The following is a 19192-nucleotide window of genomic DNA, read 5'->3' as shown; positions in this document are numbered from 1 at the left end:
ATGATTGATTCTAGGACTAGGGCAGGAAATAGACTAGATGGGCCTGGAGCATTTTGTAGTGCCAGGGAGTAAGGAAGTATTGGGCAAAAACACTACATTGATTGTGGCAGGCCTATCAAAGGGACACAGGTATCAACTGAAAGAGCTCCCAGTGGTCAAAGCTGGAACAATTTGAGCAACAAAATAAAATAGTATTGGGTTATAACCCAAAGTATACAGTAAATATCCCTGAGTACATACTGGTATAATGAATAAATTAATAAAGACTTAGACTTAGACTTTAGACTTAGAAGAATTGAGAAGATAATACAGAGTTCCCATATGCCCTCTACCCAGTTTCCTCTATTATTAATGTCTTACACTAGTAAAATATCTTTGTTATAGTTAATGAACCAATATCGCTGCATTATTATTATTAACTCAAGTCAAGGAGTTATTTGGATTTCCTTTTTTTACCCAATCTCCCATTCAGAAGAATTCCAAATGATTTACATAGATACTTGGCTGTAAAGCAGAGGATGGATAACTCCCGTTCCTTGGGTGTGGGCTGCACATAGAGACTTCCTTCTAAGGAGTACAGTATGGAAAGGGAGAGGGGGAAGAGTAACTTTACAGTGGAGGAACCTGAGAAATACAACCTTAGCCAACCTCCACAGTTAAATTGTGTTGATAGTATGTCCCTTAATATGATGAAACGGGAATGTGATGTGATGAGGATGGCACTTTATGTCCATGGTCCTCTTCCCAACAAGCCGCAATCCCCATCTAATAATGGGAACTAATCAGACAAATTCAAAAAGCTGGGTATCATACAAAATACTTGACCGGTACTCCTCAATAGCTGTCGAGGTCATCATAAATCAGATAAGTCTGAGAAACTGCCCCAGCCAAGAGGAACCTAAGGAGAAGAGAATAAATGGAGCATGTGTCTTGCATAGGATCCTGGAACAGGAAAAGGATTGGGTAAAAAAATGAAATCCAAATAACTCCTTGACCTGAGTTAATAATAATGCAGCGATATTGGTTCATTAACCATAACAAAGGTATTTTACTAATGTAAGACATTAATAATAGAGGAAACTGGGTAGAGGGTATATGGGAACTCTGTACTATCTTCTCAATTCTTCTAAATCTAAATTGTTCTAAAAAATAAAGTCTATTAAAAATATAACTATCCAATAGTTGAGGGAGTGGGGAGCATATGGATGAAACACGTTTGGCCACGAGTTAATCATTGTGGGAGCTGGGCAGCAGGTGAACAGCCAAGAGAGGGCACAAGGGCTTTCTGGTGAGTAGTAATGGGCCTCCGTGTGCTGGGGGAGGGGCTGTCTTCTGAAGCCCCATGTGTGGTCATCATCCTGTGTGTGGTCATCATAGTCTAGAGAGCTGCTCTCTCGACATGCCCTTACTGCTGTTCCTCAGTTAACAGTATCTCCAGGGTCCTCTTCATGCCCTTGTCACCCCATGTTGTAGTAGGCCTTAATGCTCCTGCCCACTGGACTGTGAGTCTTTGGATGCAGGAAGGCCAGCCACTGCTGGGTGGGAGCCTAGTCCCTAACATGGCCCTCCCTCAAGGCTGATGGAATATTTCCAAGCTCCTCCTTTTGTTCTGCAAAACTCTGCCTTGTGCAATTTTTAACTAGCTCCTCCCCCAACCTTTCCCCACCCCCCGCAACCCCAAGAACAAACAGAAGAAATCAGCTTCCTTGCCACATGATGTACCCTTAGATATTTAAAGAATGCCATTTTGTTTTTCATTCAACATTTCTGGAGCCAGGCACAGTACCAATGCCCCATTAATTATTTTCCTATTCAGTCAAAACATCCTCCATCCCTTCAGACAGTTTTCATGTGATGTGGTTTCCAGCCCTCTTGTGGTTTACTACACTGCGGTGCATTCACGTTTCTGAATAAGGCACTGAGGACTGAACACTGGGCTCCTGAGGCCAGCACCTGGCCTGTGAGTGCAGCCTTGCATATCTCCAGGCAGAGCAGCTGGGGGTGCTGGTCACCCTGAGCCTAATGGAGGCACCAAAGGGCAGAAAGGGGGTGCCCGGTTGGGTAGATGGTGACAGCAGTGGAGGCTATGTAAGATGGAACAAGAAGGGCACGGTCTGTGTTGTCAAGGGCCTGCAATCCTGTAATAGGGACCTTGGCTTTGATTGTCTTGGAAGTCCTAGAAGGCTTTGGGTGGGACTCCGAGCAAAGACCCAACACAGGGCTCAGCACATAGAAGCCTCCCCACATATGTGTTACATGACTTTTGTGGTGAAAATGCCTGATGTGTCTTCGGTAAGACTCTGTTCTCCCTGCTTTCAAGGTCCTGGCTTCATTTGTAGGAGAATGAATAGTGATAGCTGTGCCTGTGTATTCACCTAGGAGATCACGTTTGTCTAAGCTGGGAAGCAGGAATATAAAGCTGGTTCAGTCCTGGAAACAGTGGAAGTTGGGGCCTGCTCTGTTTTGAGCCAAGAGGTGTAGGGGAGCCAGACTCTCCAGAACAGACAGACTGAGGCCTCAGATTGGGCAGAAAGGATATGCCAGATTGGGGTGAAGGGCAGGGGGTCCTTATCTTCATTTTGCTTCTAATTAGCCAGCTTGAGCAAATCACTTTACCTCTCTGAATGTGTGTCCTCATCAGAAAATGAGGAAACTCACCTGGGTGAGCTGCTAACTGAAATGTTCTGTGACCCCATTTGAGCATTAATTCAGCAGATAGTTCTTAAGCATCTACCATACACTAACCATGGCCCAAAGTGCTGGTGTGGGCAAGTAAACTGACATCCTTCCTGCCCTCATGGGGCTCATGATCTAGTCTGGGGACAGACAATAAACAGATAAATTAGCAAACATAAAATGTTGTAAATTGCTGCTAGGAATGGAATAGAAAGTTGGGCTGGCGGGGGGGTGGGTGGGTTTCTTAAATGGAGCGATTAAGGAAGTCCACTCTGAGGAAGTGATGTGTAAGCTGAGACCTGAATGGTGAAAAGGACAAACTGTAGACAGCCTGGGGTAAGAATGTTCCAGAATGAGAATAGTAAGCTCAAAGACTGAGGCCAGAAGGAGTTTGGTGTCTCAAGGGGACCAGAAGGGAGGGCAGCACAGCTGGAACAGAGTAAACTAGGCAGGGTGGCATGAGGCCAAGCTGGAGAGCGGGGCAAGGGTGAGATAGGCCAGGTCTTGGGGGTGACAATGAGGAGTTTTACTTTATCCTGGGTGCCCTGGGAAGATATTTGAAAGGTGTAGGCAGAAAAGAAACCTAACTGGCTGGTGTGTGTGGGATGGGTTGAGGGTGGATGAGAGTACTCGCTGACAATGCTGCCTTCAGTAGGTCCCTGAACAGATCACTGGGTTCAAATCCTGCCTCCATGTCTTTCTGTCCTTGGGCAAGTTACTTAGCCTCTTTGTGCCTCAGTTTCCTCAGAGTATAGTGGTTAGAAGCATGGACTCTGAAGACGGACCCCTTGAGTTCCAATCCTAGCTTTATTGCCTCCATGCTGTGGGATGTTGGACATGTTTCTTAACCTCACAGCATCCTCTATAAAATGAGGATAACAATAGGACCCACCTCATGGGGTGATTGTGAGAGTTTCATATGAGCTACCACACACGGAGGCCTGCAGAAAAGACAGGGGAGGGTGTGGTGGCTGCAAAAGGGAAGATTTAGAAGGGGAAGACTTGCTGTTTGAATTCTGTCATTGTCCCAAGGAAGAGAAAATGCCTTCACTTGACACAAGAGTTGAGATTGGACATTGGGGAAACCTTGTGAAATGCTATGCCCTGAAGAGGGACTGCCTGAGTGTGATTCTTAGAAAGACTGCATGGAGGTAGGACACTGACAAAGCGCCTACAGACTCTTCTAACCTGATCAGCCAGCGGACTTTGATGTCATGTAGCAAAAGGAACCCTGGACTTTCCCTGTCACTTGCAGAATGGTCCCCAGATGGATTCGTCTGCTTTGTGGGGCCTCGTTTTTCCCATCTAGAAAATCTGCTGGTAGAAGTGGACGGTCTCTGAGGTTGAGCTTTCTGGGACTTCTGTTCTCTAGGGCCTTCACCAGATCCTCCTGCCGGAGAACCAGCGTGACATGCGGCCCCTGGTCCTTGTGAGCCTGGGAGCCGAGGTGATACGGATAAGGAGAGAAAAATTTTGGGAACTGATTGACAGCGAGGTAAAAGAGAAGTTGTACAGATTCCAGATCAAGTACCCCAGGTCAGTGCTGGAAATGTGCATACATCCCATTAGATTGAATAAACAAGTTTTTGCCTATTATTTGAGTAAAAGTAAGAAAAAAGTGCTAATATCTAGTGCTGAAAAGGGGGGAACGAGACTGGTGGTTATTAGTACCCCCTAAATTGTCTCAATCCTTTTGATAATAATTTTAGCATTATGTTTCCAGGACCATACCCTTTGAAGTAAAGGTCTACCTGTGAATTTATCTTCATATAATTAAATTATGTGAAAAGCTACCTGTGCTAACATGTTTATGGCAGCCATATTCATAATAGAAAAACCACTACCACCACCACACATGTCATACTATGGGGATAGTTTAGAAATTGTGGTGCATTTCTTTTATAGAGCATAACCATTTTATTGAAAAAATTGTTAAGTTTAGGGGCACCTAAGTGGCTCAGTCAATTTAGTGTCAGACTTCAGCTCAGGTCATGATCTCATGGTTTGTGGATTCGAGCCTTGCGTTGGGCTCTGTGCTGACAGCTGGGAGCCTGGAGCCTGCTTCAGATTCTGTGTTTCCCTCTCTCTCTGACCCTTCCCTGCTCATGCTCTGTCTCTCTCTGTCTCTCAAAAATAAATAAATGCTTAGAAATTTTTTTTTAAATGTAAGTTTAGGTTGCCTGGGTGGCTCAGTCAGTTGAGCATCTAACTTCGGCTCAGGTCATGATCTTGTGATTCGTGGGTTCAAGCCCTACATTGGGCTCACTGCTGTCAGCCCAGAACCCACTTTGGATCCTCAGTCCCCCTCTCTCTGCCCCTCCCCGCCTTGTGCTCTCTCAAAAATAAATAAACTTTAAAAAAATGTTTTTATTTGTAAATTTAATGGCTCTGTTGCAGGAAGGTAAATAGATGATATAATGATACATGAAAAGGACAAGGTGCAAACTTGTATATATACTATGGCTATGTCTTTGTAAAACACAAGAGAAAAATCTAGAAGGAAATAGCAAAAATGGTAACCTCTGTAATATTGCCACATTTGTAAGAGTCATTCTGTCTGGAAGGTGAGACTAAAAGGTACTTCCTAGTTATTGTTACATATTCTTCTCATATTTGTTTTTGCAATGCATATGCATTGCTTTTATAATGAGGGAAGAAAAGAAATATTTTTTAAAAGTTGTTGTCAGGATACTGGCATTCCAAGTGAGGTTTTTCTCTTTATTCTCCAAATGTTTGGTAATGATGATATATTACTTTTAAAATTAAAAAAATTAATATCTATCTTGAAAGATTTGATAAAAAGATTTATTTTTTACTTTTCCCTTGTTTTCAAATTTTCCAGAGTGAACACTTATATAACACGAAAAAAAACCTTTATTTTTTTATGTAAAAATTAACTGGACCAGTAGTTGCAAAACTATTTTGAATTTTTTTTTTTAACGTTTATTTATTTTTGAGACAGAGAGAGACAGAGCATGAACAGGGGAGGGGCAGAGAGAGAGGGAGACACAGAATCTGAAACAGGCTCCAGGCTCTGAGCTGTCAGCACAGAGCCCGACGCGGGGCTCAAATTCACGGACCGTGAGATCATGACCTGAGCCGAAGTCGGACACTTAACTGACCAAGCCACCCAGGCGCCCTGCAAAACTATTTTGATCTCACACTGTTATTACTAAAAAGTGTTTGAGTATATACCCCCTAGAACATATATGTGAATATGAATAACATGTATTAATTAATTATTATTGTTATATACATATATTGCTGTACTAATATATACATTATTGACATACCGAAATAGATCTTTAAGAAATAAGACAAAAGTAAATATGAATGAGGTCCTACTATTTTTTTCACACAACCCAGTGGATCTTGTTCACCTCCCTGGGTGACATGCTCTGTATCCCCACTTTGGGGCCCCCAGCTTAGACTCCTGGTCTTACCACTGGGCCCCCTCCTTCCACCTCCTCCCCACTACATCCTTTCTGCATACTGTGCTCTTGCGAAAACCCAAATCTGGCCATGTTAAACTCCTTAAGACCTTTCAGTGGCATCTCACTGCTTATGGATAAAATGCAGACTCAGTGCCGGGTATGTGACCCTTCATGGTGTGACCCTTCACCTCCCCTGCAGCACTTCTGGCCACCTGTAACCCACTCTGGCAGCTCAGGTAGATTGCCTCCTGGACCCTGTATATATTTGACTTTGCCAATGCTGCCCCTTCTGCCTGAAATGCCATCCCCTAGTCTTGCCACTCTTTTTTTTTTTTTTTTTTTCTGATAAATTCCTGCTCATTCTTTAAGATTCATCTCCTCCAGGAAGGCTTCCCTGACTAACCCAGGTTGGCGTAAATACCCCTTCCTGATACTCTCTACAGGGCTCTGCCATTGACCATTGTATTGAACTATAACTGTTTAGAGCTGGGTAGTTTGTACAGTTCTTTCCCCATCACTTGATTAATTGCTTCATGAAGGCGTGGACTGGGCTTTCCCTGCCCTTCATGTCTGACTTCTACCTATGCAATACCCAGTACAGGGTAGGTATACAATAAATGAATGAATGAATGAATGAATGAGTGTATGAATAAAGCATTCTCACTGCAGAAAACTGGAAAATGCTGAGTGTTTTAAAAAGTGAAAACTAGAACCATTTGCATTCCTCCAACAACCCCATGTTAGCATTTTGTGTATTTCCTTTTACTGTATGTATTTTTTTTTTTTTTGCTACATGGATATGTGCCAAATATGCATTTATCATTCAGGTGCACAAAGTTTCATAATGGAGATTATACCGATTATGCAATTTCGCATCCTCCCCCTTTTCTCTTTTCTTGCGGTCAGACATGGTTTTGCTGACAGGTGTGGAAGCAGGTGGTTCCTAGTGGTAAGGAAAAAGGAGGTGTGAAGGCAAGCAGATCTGTAGAGTTACTGCAGCCATGTCCAATAAGCATGTGAAAGAATTCGATGTGGGATCTGTATGACTTTGGATAGGTCATTTCTCCTCTCCTCAGAGTCAGACTTCATTCTGCAAAACAAGAAAATGAGACTAGACCAGTGTCTCTTCCCAAGTATGGAACGTATGCACAGAAGATTTACAAGACGATTTTAGCTGGTATACTAATTGACATTTTTAGCTTTCACAGCTATGTACTTATTCTAGTATGAATTAGAAAAACAACATGATGGGTCACCTGGGTGGCTCAGCTGGTTGGGTGTCCAACTCTTGATTTCGGCTCAGGTCATGACCTCGCAATTTCATGGGTTCAAGCTCCATGTCGGGCTCCTTACTGATGGTATGGAGCTTGCTTGGGATTCTCTGGGTCCCTCTCTGTCTGCCCCTCCCCAACTTGTACTGTGTCTCTCTCAAAATAAATAAATAAACAAAAATTTTTTAAAAAGAAAAAGAAAAACAACATGACTAGTTCACTAAACTCATGGTTTGACAGATCTTGTTGCTGAGAATAAGGCCAAAGTAAATATTTAAGTAAAAGAAACATGGCAGATTTAAGAAAAGTTATTAATAAATTAAAGAACAGGTGATATGTAGATATGGCCCAAATTGGGGCAGTTTTGTGCGAAAAACAAGTTGAGAAGCACTGGTTGTCCCTTGCAGTTCAAAGATGCCACAATTCTCCAATTCCTGTGTACAACCAATAGTTAGAGCCACCTACTCAAAAAAAAGGATTTAAGGAGAACTAGATCCTCAAGTGATGCCTGGCATATGATGGGTATCAGTTAATGCCTATAGAATTGAAATTCAGAAAAGGTTTCCGTGGACTTGAGAGGGTGGCAGATGTTTGAGCACTCAGCATCTGTGCTGTCCAGTCAGCACTCCGCTGCAGTGATCTGCAATGCTGACAGACGGAATTCTGGCTTATTCATTCAGTGTTTGAACTCCTGGTTTCTAGACTGCTGAAGCAGGCAGAAAACATATCCATTATCTAGCTCAAATCCTCCATGTTGTAACTGAGGACTGTGAAGCCCCGGAAAGGGGACGTGACATCCTGAAGATGACAGTCAGTGCCCGTGGGATACCTGTCCTGTGAATGCCACAGGCTAGATAACCTGACACATCTCCCCCTGCAAGGCGTAGGGAGGGCTGTGGGGAATGTAATGAGTATATAGCTGAGTTCCCAAGACAGAAGGGAAATCTCCAAGGGCCAAAAGGAAGTAGAGCCTAAAAGCCACAGCACAGAGTGTGTGATCTAGTGTGGGATTGCCCGGCGGGAGTGGGCTGGACTCGGGGTTAAGGGCATCAGGGGCTGGAATTTTACACCTGCAGGGACACATGAAACTAAATCCCCTGCACAAAGCTGAGGCTTTTAGAAGAGCTACCCTGTTTTGTGAAAAACTAAACTAGAAATCAACATGACCCATCAGCATCAAGGAATCTTGTCTGTCTTAACTTGGACTCTGGGTCCCCCCCACCCCGCAAAAAAAGAGACCCCTCCCCCTAAGAATCTATAATCACATGCTTGCCCTCATAGGTTTTGGTGAGTCCTGTAGCATCTTTGAACCCCAGTTTCCATGTTTCTGAAATGTGGTGGTTGTGAGGATTACACGAGTTAGCGAGTAAAGTGCTTGGCCTGTGAGACGTGCTAAGTCAGAGTTGGACATTGTTGTTTTTATTATGGAAGAAATCAGGAGTTAGTGGAACTTTTTAAGTGGAGACTATCCAGTGCTGTGCTGGTGAATGTTTAACAACTGACTCTCTGGGAGGTGGGTGGGAAGTAAGCCTGATTTGAAGTGTTTACTGATTTCTGTGGTGTGTATACTCCCACTATGGCCAATTTTGAGCTCCTAACCCTGTGTCACTGAACATGGGCTTGAGGAGAGATGTATGTCATTAGCACTCTGAGCTGAGAGGGGCTGACTTTGGCACACCACTGAGACCAGCAGACCTAGCTAGTAGCCCATTCTGACCTCTGGGTTTTTTATTGAGTTGGTGTCTATGGATCAAAGTTGACTCTCTTCTGGTCAATAAAATGTAGCTGGAAGAATGTTCTAATTTGTTAGTGACTTATTGGGCTTGCTTCCTAGGTGAGAGTGTAGGCAAGTCAACAGAAATAGAACATGCCTTTGCCTTGCTGTGGTCTCAGAAGGAAATAAACCAATGAGTGCTGAGCCCACTCCCCTTCCCCCACTCTTTTCCGCCTCCCATGCTATGAGGGAAGGGGATGGAGTAGAGCCAGGGCACCAAGACCAGTCCAAGGCAGCTACCAACCTACTTTCTGTCTCTATAGATTTGCCTGTTCAGGACATTTTGTGTAAATGGGATCGTTCAATGTATGGTCTTTTGTAACTAGCTTCGTAGCATTATGTTTTCAGGTTTCATCCATGTTGTAGCATATACTGTTAATTATCATTCCTTTTTGTTGTCAAATAATATTCCATAGCATGTACCTATCACACTTTATCCACTCCTCAGTGGATGGATGTTGGGTTGTTTCCACTTTTTGGCCATGATGAATAATGCTGCTGTGAACATTCTTGTGCAAGGTTTTACATGGACAAAGGTTTTCATTTTTCTTGGGTTTATACCAGAAGTGAAATTGCTGGGTAAGTTAACTCTGTTTAACCTTTGAGGAACTGCCAGACTCTTATCCAAAGTGGCTGCACCAGTTTACCTTCCCATCAGCAATGTACCAGAACCCTTGTTTTGATATCTCTACCTTATTACACATTTTTATCTATTTTTTAACTTTATTTATTTTGAGAGAGAGATAGAGTATATATGCATGTGTATGCATGCATGCAAGAGCAGGAGAGGGACTGAGAGAGAGGGAGAGAGAGACAATCCCAAGCAGGCTCCACACTGTCAGTGCAGAGACCAGTGTGGGGCTCCATCTCATGAACTGAGAGATCGTGACAAGAGCCAAAATCAAGAGTTGGATGCTTAACTGACTGGGCCACCCAGGCACCCCTGTCCAGTTTTTGTTTGTTTGTTTGTTTGTTTTGTTTTTTAAATTATAGCCATCCTAGTGGGCATAAGTGGTATCTCATTGTGGCTTTGATTTACATTTCTTTGATGGAAAATGGTTACCTATATAATTTAAATTTTTAGTAGCCACTTTATAAGAAGTGTAATTAACTTTTAAGATATATTTTATTGAATTCAGTGTATCTCAAATATTACCATTTCAACACGTAATCAACATAAACATTTTTAATGAGATTCTCTACATTTGTTTTTGTTCTAAGTCTTTGAAATCTGGTGTGTAGTTTACACTCACAACACATCCCTCATTCAGATTGGCCACATATCACATACTTAGTAGCCACATGTGGCTCATGGCCACTGCACGGGACAGTGCAGGTCTAGGGGAAGAAAGTGTGGAAAGGTAGAGAAGGCAGAGAGGAGTCTGGAAGAGGCACACAGGTGGGATGGAGCACACTGTGTTTAGGAATTGAAAGAATGGCAGGAGGCAAGGCTGGAGGGGCAGGGGGGACAGGAGGAGCAGGTGTGGGAATGTCAGCATCTGTGTCTTACCTTCAGTGATGAAGATATGTGCCAGAAGTTCCTCCAGGAGAACAGCTGGAATATCTTTCGGAAGGACCTGATGCGGCTGCTGCTGAAGCCTCGCCAGCGTCCACCATTCATTCCAATCCGGCCCAAGAAGAAAGGGATCTACAACCCCAAGAGTTTGGTGCTGGATTTGTGTAGCCTCGACAAGGAGACTAAACCTTGTTATCCCATTTTTATGGCACCCCAGAAATACCTCCCCCCATTGAGGATTGTCCAAGCCATCACAGCCCCCCGGTACAAAATCCAAGAACTCCTGCCTCAGTATAAGAATGCAGGAGTCCTTGTTTAGACCCAATAAAAGATGGGTTGGTCACCATGTTTCCTGAGTGACCACCACGGGGCTTGTGGGGCTTAGAGTGGGGGGCTCCTGGGGGCTGTGGGTCCAGAGAGATGTGTGGGGGCAGCAGCTCAGGCACTGTCTCCCTTGACACTTTTGGGGCTTAGTGGATGGTCAGGAGGCTGGGTGTGGATGGGGTAAGCACTGGGGATGGTCTCAGGGTGGGAGGGTCTTACTGGGTGAGATGGACGGGAGGCACCGAGGGGCTCAGATCAAAGTGAGCAAGACCAGACCATTTGCAAACTCAAATGCCTTGCAGAGGCCACACAGGTCATCTAAAGGAGCGCAGCAGAAGGACTGGGCAGGCAACAGGCAATGGTGGGGACTGGTGTGCACATTCCCCATCCAGATGGAACAGCTGCTCCCTCTCCTCAATTGATGCCATGCCAGGAAATAATGCAGGCCCCTGACTGACAGTCCTTAGATTTTTTAAGAGAACCAAGAAACCCAATATTTTAGATGATTCCTACTGGTTTTTAAATGTGAGCAACTAATTCAAATTGTTTTTGAAATACCATGTTAGGCAAACAAAACACGTACGTGGGCTGTGTTGGACCTACAAGCTGCTGGTTTGCCAGTGCTCATCAAGCCCCTCTGACAGGGCGTTGCCAGAGACTGGAGGAGGCGTGACTGGGGGTGGGGTGGGGGTGGGAGGTATAAGGAGCGAGAGACACAGATGGGCAGCATGACAAGAGCAGGCATTCTGGGTGTTGAGGATGGGGAGCCAGCAGCCTGAGAGAGAAGAGGCAGCCAGAGATAAGAAGGTGGTAGGTCGGACTTACAGAGGGCTCCTTGGCCCCTCTGAGGGGTCCCAAACCTGTGGCTACCTGTTAGTGACCTGGGCCGGCTCTCTTTGTTGGTAACACTGGGTCAAATCACCCCTCTCCCTTGGGAAGCTCCATAGTTTAGCTGTGAGAGCACTGGGGGCCTGGTAGAGGTCACGGCAGCACATGAGCCTGACCTGGGGCCACAGGGAGAGACAGGAACCCTCTTCCACCCATCCCTCCCCACCCCACACACTCACCTACTCCACGTGGCAAGGAGCAGGTTAGGAAGAACACCTGAGAACAGAGCCTAGCTCTGTTTCTATGTCACTGGACCCCTTTGAGCACCTTGAGTCCTTCACCTGCACCTGTTTCCCCAGTGGCAAAGTGAGCGAGTTGGACAAGATCAATGATTTTCACAAGAGGTGAGTATAGTTTGAAAAGCATATTCAACATTATAATTTTGTTTGTTGTATTTAAAAGAAAAGTTCTCATGTTGCATAGCAAAGAAGGGGTATGGAATTTTTCTTTCAGAAGAGGGTGTGGATGTAAAAGAATAGAGAAGTAGTGGACTCATCATCTCTGGCTTCTCTGATAGCTTCAGATGGTCAAGGAGACTGTGATGCCTGCAGCATTTCTGAAAAGGCTGTCTGTGACCTACAAGGATGAGGTGGCACTGTTTGGGGACCAGGTAAATTGGGGTGTCTGACTATATTTAGGGCTGTCTTTGCATTTAGGGCTGTGGCTCCAAGATGTAGGTATGGACACCTTATTCATTCATTTGAAGTTTATTTACTTTTGTTTATACTTGCTTTGTTATACTATACGTTGTATACTATACAAATATATACTATACTATACTATACTATACTATACTATACTATACTTTGTTTATATAGCAGATCCAAAAGAGATTAAGAGGCAGTCTCTGTCCTCTCTTATTCTCTAGGCTAGGAGTCAGCAAGCTCTATAAAGGGCTAAATAATAACTATTTTAGATTTTTAGGCCATACAGTTTCTTTAGTGTTCCAATAAAACTTTATTTATAAAAATAAATGGCCTGCGGGCCATAGTTTGCTGATCCCTACAGCCCTTGAAGGTTCTTGAGCAGACATGACATGACATGACCAGAGAAGGAGTGAGAAACTTATTATTGAGTGCTTATTCTGTGACGGCCATCTTGCTAAGCATCTGACTACAGAGTCTGATGACCTTGGGTTAAGATCCCAGCTCTGCCATTTAATGGCTGTTGAGGATTAAAAGAAGTGGTGCATGAACTAGACAAATGGTTAAAAAAAAAGAAGAAGAAAAAGAAAAAAGAGGTGGTACATGTGTAGCAAGATATAGGATTTTATTCACCCAGACCCCAGGGCCCTGCTTCCTGGGAAGTGAGAGAAAAAACTTGCAGAATAGGAGGTAGAACATGTTTTCCAGGGGAGTGGCGGGTGAGAAAATGGACTAGAAGGGCAACCCTGGAGTGAGGGTGCTGGAGGGAGAACATGGGGGCTGGGCTTCATGAAATCTTGAGGGGAGCAGAGCAAAAGCAGAGCTTTTTGTGAAGCCATCATTTAGCAGACAGAAGAGTTTGAGAATGAGAAATGTCTAAAGAGGTTTTCAAAGACCTTTTCTGTGCATTGAGAATATGTTTCTCCTTTGGTATTTTCTTCAAGAAGCCAAGTAAACATTTGCGTAGCTCTTAATTATGGTTTTATGTGGTACTGCTGTTTCTTTGAATTCAGTAACCAAGCAGAGAATGGGTCTCCAGTTATTTTTGGGTTACACTTGTGAAGTCCCTGGTACACAGTAAGTGATCAATACATGTTAGATGTTATTAGCACCTTTTTGACCGAGATCAATTTGGCCATCCAGAGACTCTCTTTCCCTTAGAGTGAAATATGAAACCGAATCTTTGGAAGTCTAAGTCTTCATAATCAGTGCAAAAGGCCATCCTGAGTGATGTGCGTGTGGGGGGGGGGCATCCTGGTTGACATCCTGCCCAAACTCTACACTCTTCTGAAATGGTTAATGTCAACATGTAAGGGCAGGTTGGAGGGAGAGAGCAGAGCAGGTCAACAAAAGCACTAACATGTGCTGTGGGTGAGGGTGCTGTTTGGAAGAATGAGTGGGGGCAGTATGGGGAGGCTTGTGGCTGCTTCTAAGTGTGTGAAAGCCTCCTAGCTTCTAGGCCGTGAGCTTCAGAATGAGCAGTGGTTCTTAAGGCTGCCTCACATACACTCTGCAACATGGAACAGGGATCAGAATCAGGCAGGGGAGGACAAATCATGATTTGGGAGAGAAGCTCGTGCAAAAGGAGCAAACATGACACCCCTTGGTATAGTGTTAGCAACAAACTGCTTTCAGTGCCACAGAGGTCCTTACTGCCCACCTGGGCCCAGATCCAAGGTTCAGGAAACCCGCAGTGACCTGCCACCAGGTAGAAGGGCCTGGGCCCAGGTATTGAGCACCCGCTGTGTGCCAGGCACTGCATGAGGCACACTAGAGAGGCTATGGCTTGTCCTGAAAGCATTTCCTGGCATTATCCTCATTTGACAGATGAGGAGCCTGAGGCCTAGAGTGGCACAAGCCTTGTCAAACCTCACTCAGCTACCAGGTGGTTGTTCCAGGAAATGCATGTACTCTCTCTGCATCCAGTGCCCTTCCAGGCAGAGTTGCAGCGTGTGCTGCCACACCATCGTTACTCATCTATACCAAATGAGCCACCTGTTTTCACCATTCAGTACACACAACCCTGCAACTGTGTCTGAGAGAATATAATCACCCTCTGGGATGATTTTCCATATGTAAATAAGCATAGTCATACTTGGAGAGGCACACCCAGGCCACTTGAGCCAAAAATATAGCCCTAGCATGAACAGCTTCCACTGTTTGGGGGAAAATGAAAAAAAAACCCATTTGAAAAATAAACACAAGGAGATATTGCCAGAGTTTGTTATAGGAAGTGTTTAAGACCACATCTTGGGATTGGAAGCAAAAACATTCTTTAAATTCTTCATTCCTTTTATACAACTCCTGGAAAAATTGTACCTTCCAGTTGTGGAAAGTCTCAGGGGTGAGACAGGTCACTTGACAACTCCCATGATACCACCAGAGGCCGTTTTGCCACGAGGCCTTTTTATTTGGGGATTTAAGGGGCTTAACCACAGGGGTGCTGAGTTGCAGAATTTGTAACCACTGGTTCAGAGCTGACAATGAGGGTGAGTAGTTTCTAGGTGGTTGGGAAGCAGCATCAAAGCTAGAACAAGGGTTTTTCATGGCTGCTGGAGGCTGTGGGCTTTAGCCCTGTGGACATAGCTGTGGAAAAGTGGTGCATCTGGACGTGTGCTGTGTAGCCTTCAGCCAGGCTCCTCCTCTTTCTGGAGCTTCACTGCTATCATTTGTAAAATTGTTGGGGTCTGGTGTGTGTTCTTCACACACTATTGTCTTGCCCTACCTATCCTTCAGCTTCTAAAACCTCCCCACCCCCAAGAGAAAATTCAGAATCAAGAAGAAAATGGATTATTAAGACACTTTGGAAGATTATATAGACCAGTTACTTTATAGAATGTCTTCTGATTTGGGTTGGTTTTATATTTTCTCATGATTAGATCTAGATTATACATCTTTGGCAGGAACCACAGAAGTGGCTCTGTCTCCTTTTCATCGGATGCTATCAAGTGGTGTGAGATTTCAGTGTGTCCCATTACTGGTGATAACTTTGATTATTGGATTGAAATGATGTCTCTATTGTAAAATCACTTTTGATACATATTCCCTTTTTATTTCAAAAATCATATATACTGTATATGTATGTATGTTGTGGTAAAAAAAAAAAAGTAAAATTTACCATCTTGTTTTTAGCTGAGTAGTTCAGTAGTGTTAAGCATATTTACATTGTTGTGAAACAGATCTTCAGATCCATATCATCTTGCAAATTTGAACTGAATACCCATTAAACTATTCCTCTTGCCACTTCCCACCATTCTACTTTCTGTCTCTGAATCTGACTATTTAGATATACCCCATATGAGTGGAATTGTACAGTATTTGTCATTTTGCAACTGCCTTATTTCACTTAGCACAATGTCCTCAAGGCTCATCCATATTGTGATAAGATTTCCTTCTCTTTTAAGGCTGAAAAACATTCATAGCATGCATATTCCACATTTTACTTATCCATTCATCTATTCATGGAAATTTGAGTTGCTTTCACCTCTTGACTTTTGTGAATAACGCAGCTATGAACATGAGTGTGCAGACAGCTCTTTAAGATCTTGCTCTCAATGTTCTTGGATATATACCCAGAAGTGGGATTGCTGGACTCACGTGGTGGTCCTAGTTTTGATTTTTTGAGACACTGTCATCCTGTCTTGCATAGCAGCTGCACCATTTCACAGTTCCACCAATAGTACACAAGGGCTCCAATTTCTGCACGTCAATGTTTGTTACTGTTTTTTGTTAGTAGCCATCCTAATGGCTGTGAGGTGATATCTCATTGTGGTTTTGATTTGCATTTCCCTAATGATAAATGAAGCTGAGCATTTTTCATGTGCCTTTTGTACATCTTTGGAAAAATGTCTATTCAAGTCCTTTGTCCATTTTTAAAAATGTTTTTTTAAATTATTTTTGAGAGAGAGCACAAGCTGGGGAGGGGCAGAGAGATGGGGGGACAGAGGGTCTGAAGCAGGCTCTGCAGTGACAGCAGTGAGCTCATGTGGGGCTTGATCTCAAGAACCATGAGATCATGACCTGAGCTGAAGTTGGATGCTCAACCGACTGAGCCACCCAGGTGCTCCCCCTTTGTCCATTTTTTTTAAATTTTTAATGTTTTATTTATTTTTGACAGCGAGAGAGATAGAGCATGAGTGGAGGAGGGGCAGAGAGAGAGAGCCACAGAATCTGAAGCAGGCTCCAGGCTCTGAGCTGTCGGCACAGAGCCCGACGCGGGGCTCGAACTCACGAACTGTGAGATCATTAACCTGTGCTGAAGTCAGTCGCTCAACCGACTGAGCCACCCAGGCGCCCCCCTTTGTCCATTTTTTAATCGGGTTGATTTTTTGTTGTTAGAGTTTCTGATATATTCTAGATATTAACCCCTTTTCAGATACATGATTTGCAAATATGTTCTTCATTCCACAGATTGCCTTTTCATTCTGTTGATTATGTCATATTGTTTTGATAGGGATTTTGTGAGGACATATGGAACTATGTAAATATCCCCTTCCTTATTATACTTTTCATTTATTCACTCATTTATTTATATCAGTATTGGACTCATGGCTTCCTATATTATGCAATGTGTTAAAACCTGTTACTGTATCATTCTGTGTTTTGATACAATCTTTTTGACACATTCTCTGAACACTTATTTTTGCCACAATAGGATATTCCAGGATGATCTTGTACTTCCCTCAATGTAATCCTGGAATTAGCCATTTCTCTAAGGACCCTGGTTCCTTTTAGTAGAGAATAGTATTTGGCAGAGAATGGCCCTGACTCTGGCACTGAATAAATCTATGGTTTTGAAAGGCCCAGTAATTGATCTGGAGAGGTATACCTCCTCAACCGGCCAGAACCCTCATTTACAGATGAGGAGACTGAGACCTAAATGGGATCAACTGGCCAGTATCCCCCAGTTAGTGAGAGAGCTTGGAAAAGAACAGAGGCCTCTGACTCCCTATGTAGTGCTCCTCCCTTGGCAATACATATTGCTAACTATGAGGTGTGAGTGGGGCTTGTCCCCTCTGGACTTTCCTTTTTCTGTCCACTGAGGGTAGCTTCACCCTGGAGGTTCAGGACTGCCTGAGACCTAACCTCGTCTCAGCTTTTTATGAGCCTTCCCTCTCTGGAAACCTTTATGGGTGAATCCACATTAAATGGCAGAGGAAAGCCACAGCTTTTAGCGTTAGCTCTGGTGGATTTGGGGCTGGCAGACTTGGATTAGTCCAAGTGCACCTGGGTCTCCTAGGCCAGGCCAGGCATTTGAGACATGTGTCTTCCTGAATCCCATCTCAGTCAGCTAACACCTGTCTCACAGGGACATCAACAGAGGATGGGGTCCGGGCCTGATCCTGAGAAAGCAACGGGAAGGGTCTCTTCTACCTGCCTCCTTCTGGTTCCAAGCCCACTTGGGTTATACCAACAAGGAAACACTAGAAACACTCCTTCCCACATTTGGAGACCCATCTCTTGAGCCCCACTTCAAAGTTGGGAGTAAGATTCCTTCGGGTATTCCATTAGGAATGTTTTCTGTGCCTGATTTGGGGGTGGTGCTACATCTGACCAGCACTGTCCGGTTTGGTCAGCTATGGCCTGGGGAGGCCTGACTACTCAACCAGTGCCTATTAGCAGGGACACCACGCTAGTCTGAAAAGCTGAGTTTTGGTCCCCTTTATATTCAGCAGTCATTTCCTAAGCCCCCACCATGTGTCAGGCATTACATAAGCTCAATCCAGTGGACTTTCATGTAACAGTGAAGGTACAAGTGGGTTCCACATATGAGGCACAAGTAACGGCTGCAAGGGCAATGGCCTAACTTCTGACATTTGGTTCTGGCACTTTAATTCTGGGGTGTCAGGTCCTTGTAGAAAGACTGAGCATATAAATTAAAAATTGAGTTTGGGGGCCCAATTCAATTGGCTGGCTCAGTTGGTTGAGCGTCTGACTCTTGATATTGGCACAGGTCATGATCCCAGGGTCATGGGATCAAGCCCAGCATCGAGCTCTGCGTTGAGCATGAAACCTGCTTAAGATTTTCTCTCTCCCTCTGTCCCTCTCCTCCACTCACACACTCTAAAATAATTGCTTAGTTGTTAAAAAATATTGGGTTGGGCAATGAATGATTTTGCTAAGTGAAAAATGTGGAAAGGGTACTTACTAGAGGCAGAATAAATAGTTTGAGCAAAGTGGGAACCACCGAAGTGTGAGGTTACCTGGAAGAACAGCAGGGCACCGAGGTGGGCTACTGTCTGAGTGATGGAGGAAGTTGTCATAAGACATGAAACTTCAGTTACCTCAGAGCCTAGGCCTGAAAGGTGCAAACACTGTACCCTCCGGCAGTGTGCTGACTTTACAAGCAATGGAGACTCCATGTAGGTTTTAAAAACTTTTATTTTTTTAAAGTTAACATGTGCATAAAAGGAAACTGAATAACACAAGAAGCAAAGAACAAAGTCATCCATAATCACAAGCAGTTTACAGTTTGACTTCTAGGTCCCATTTATCTACACAACTAAGCATTTTAATGTAATTAAGATCGTAGTTATGTATCATGCTTTTTTTACACACCACGAATTTTACCATTTCAAAGTCCCAAAACTATGAGTATTTTGATAACCAAGAATACACTACACCAACACCATCTGAAAGAAAAAAATGTAATCCTGCCTTTCTTG

The 19192-nt window shown here is 43.9% G+C and overlaps 1 protein-coding gene across 1 annotated transcript in view; it reads left to right on the top strand.

Annotated features, from left to right (window-relative positions):
- CNBD2 (cyclic nucleotide binding domain containing 2) overlaps positions 1-11019 on the top strand; it is a 50655-nt gene extending 39636 nt beyond the window's left edge. The window contains exons 11-12 of the mRNA XM_049650872.1: positions 4049-4212; positions 10672-11019. Of these exons, the coding sequence (XP_049506829.1) occupies positions 4049-4212; positions 10672-10990 (483 nt within the window). The 3' untranslated portion in view covers positions 10991-11019. The remainder of the gene's footprint in view (positions 1-4048; positions 4213-10671) is intronic.
- The last annotated feature ends 8173 nt before the right edge of the window (positions 11020-19192 follow it).

The sequence above is a fragment of the Panthera uncia genome (assembly GCF_023721935.1).
Source record: "Panthera uncia isolate 11264 chromosome A3 unlocalized genomic scaffold, Puncia_PCG_1.0 HiC_scaffold_11, whole genome shotgun sequence".
Taxonomy (NCBI): Eukaryota; Metazoa; Chordata; class Mammalia; order Carnivora; family Felidae; genus Panthera; species Panthera uncia.
This window is presented reverse-complemented; position numbering and strand designations above follow the sequence as displayed.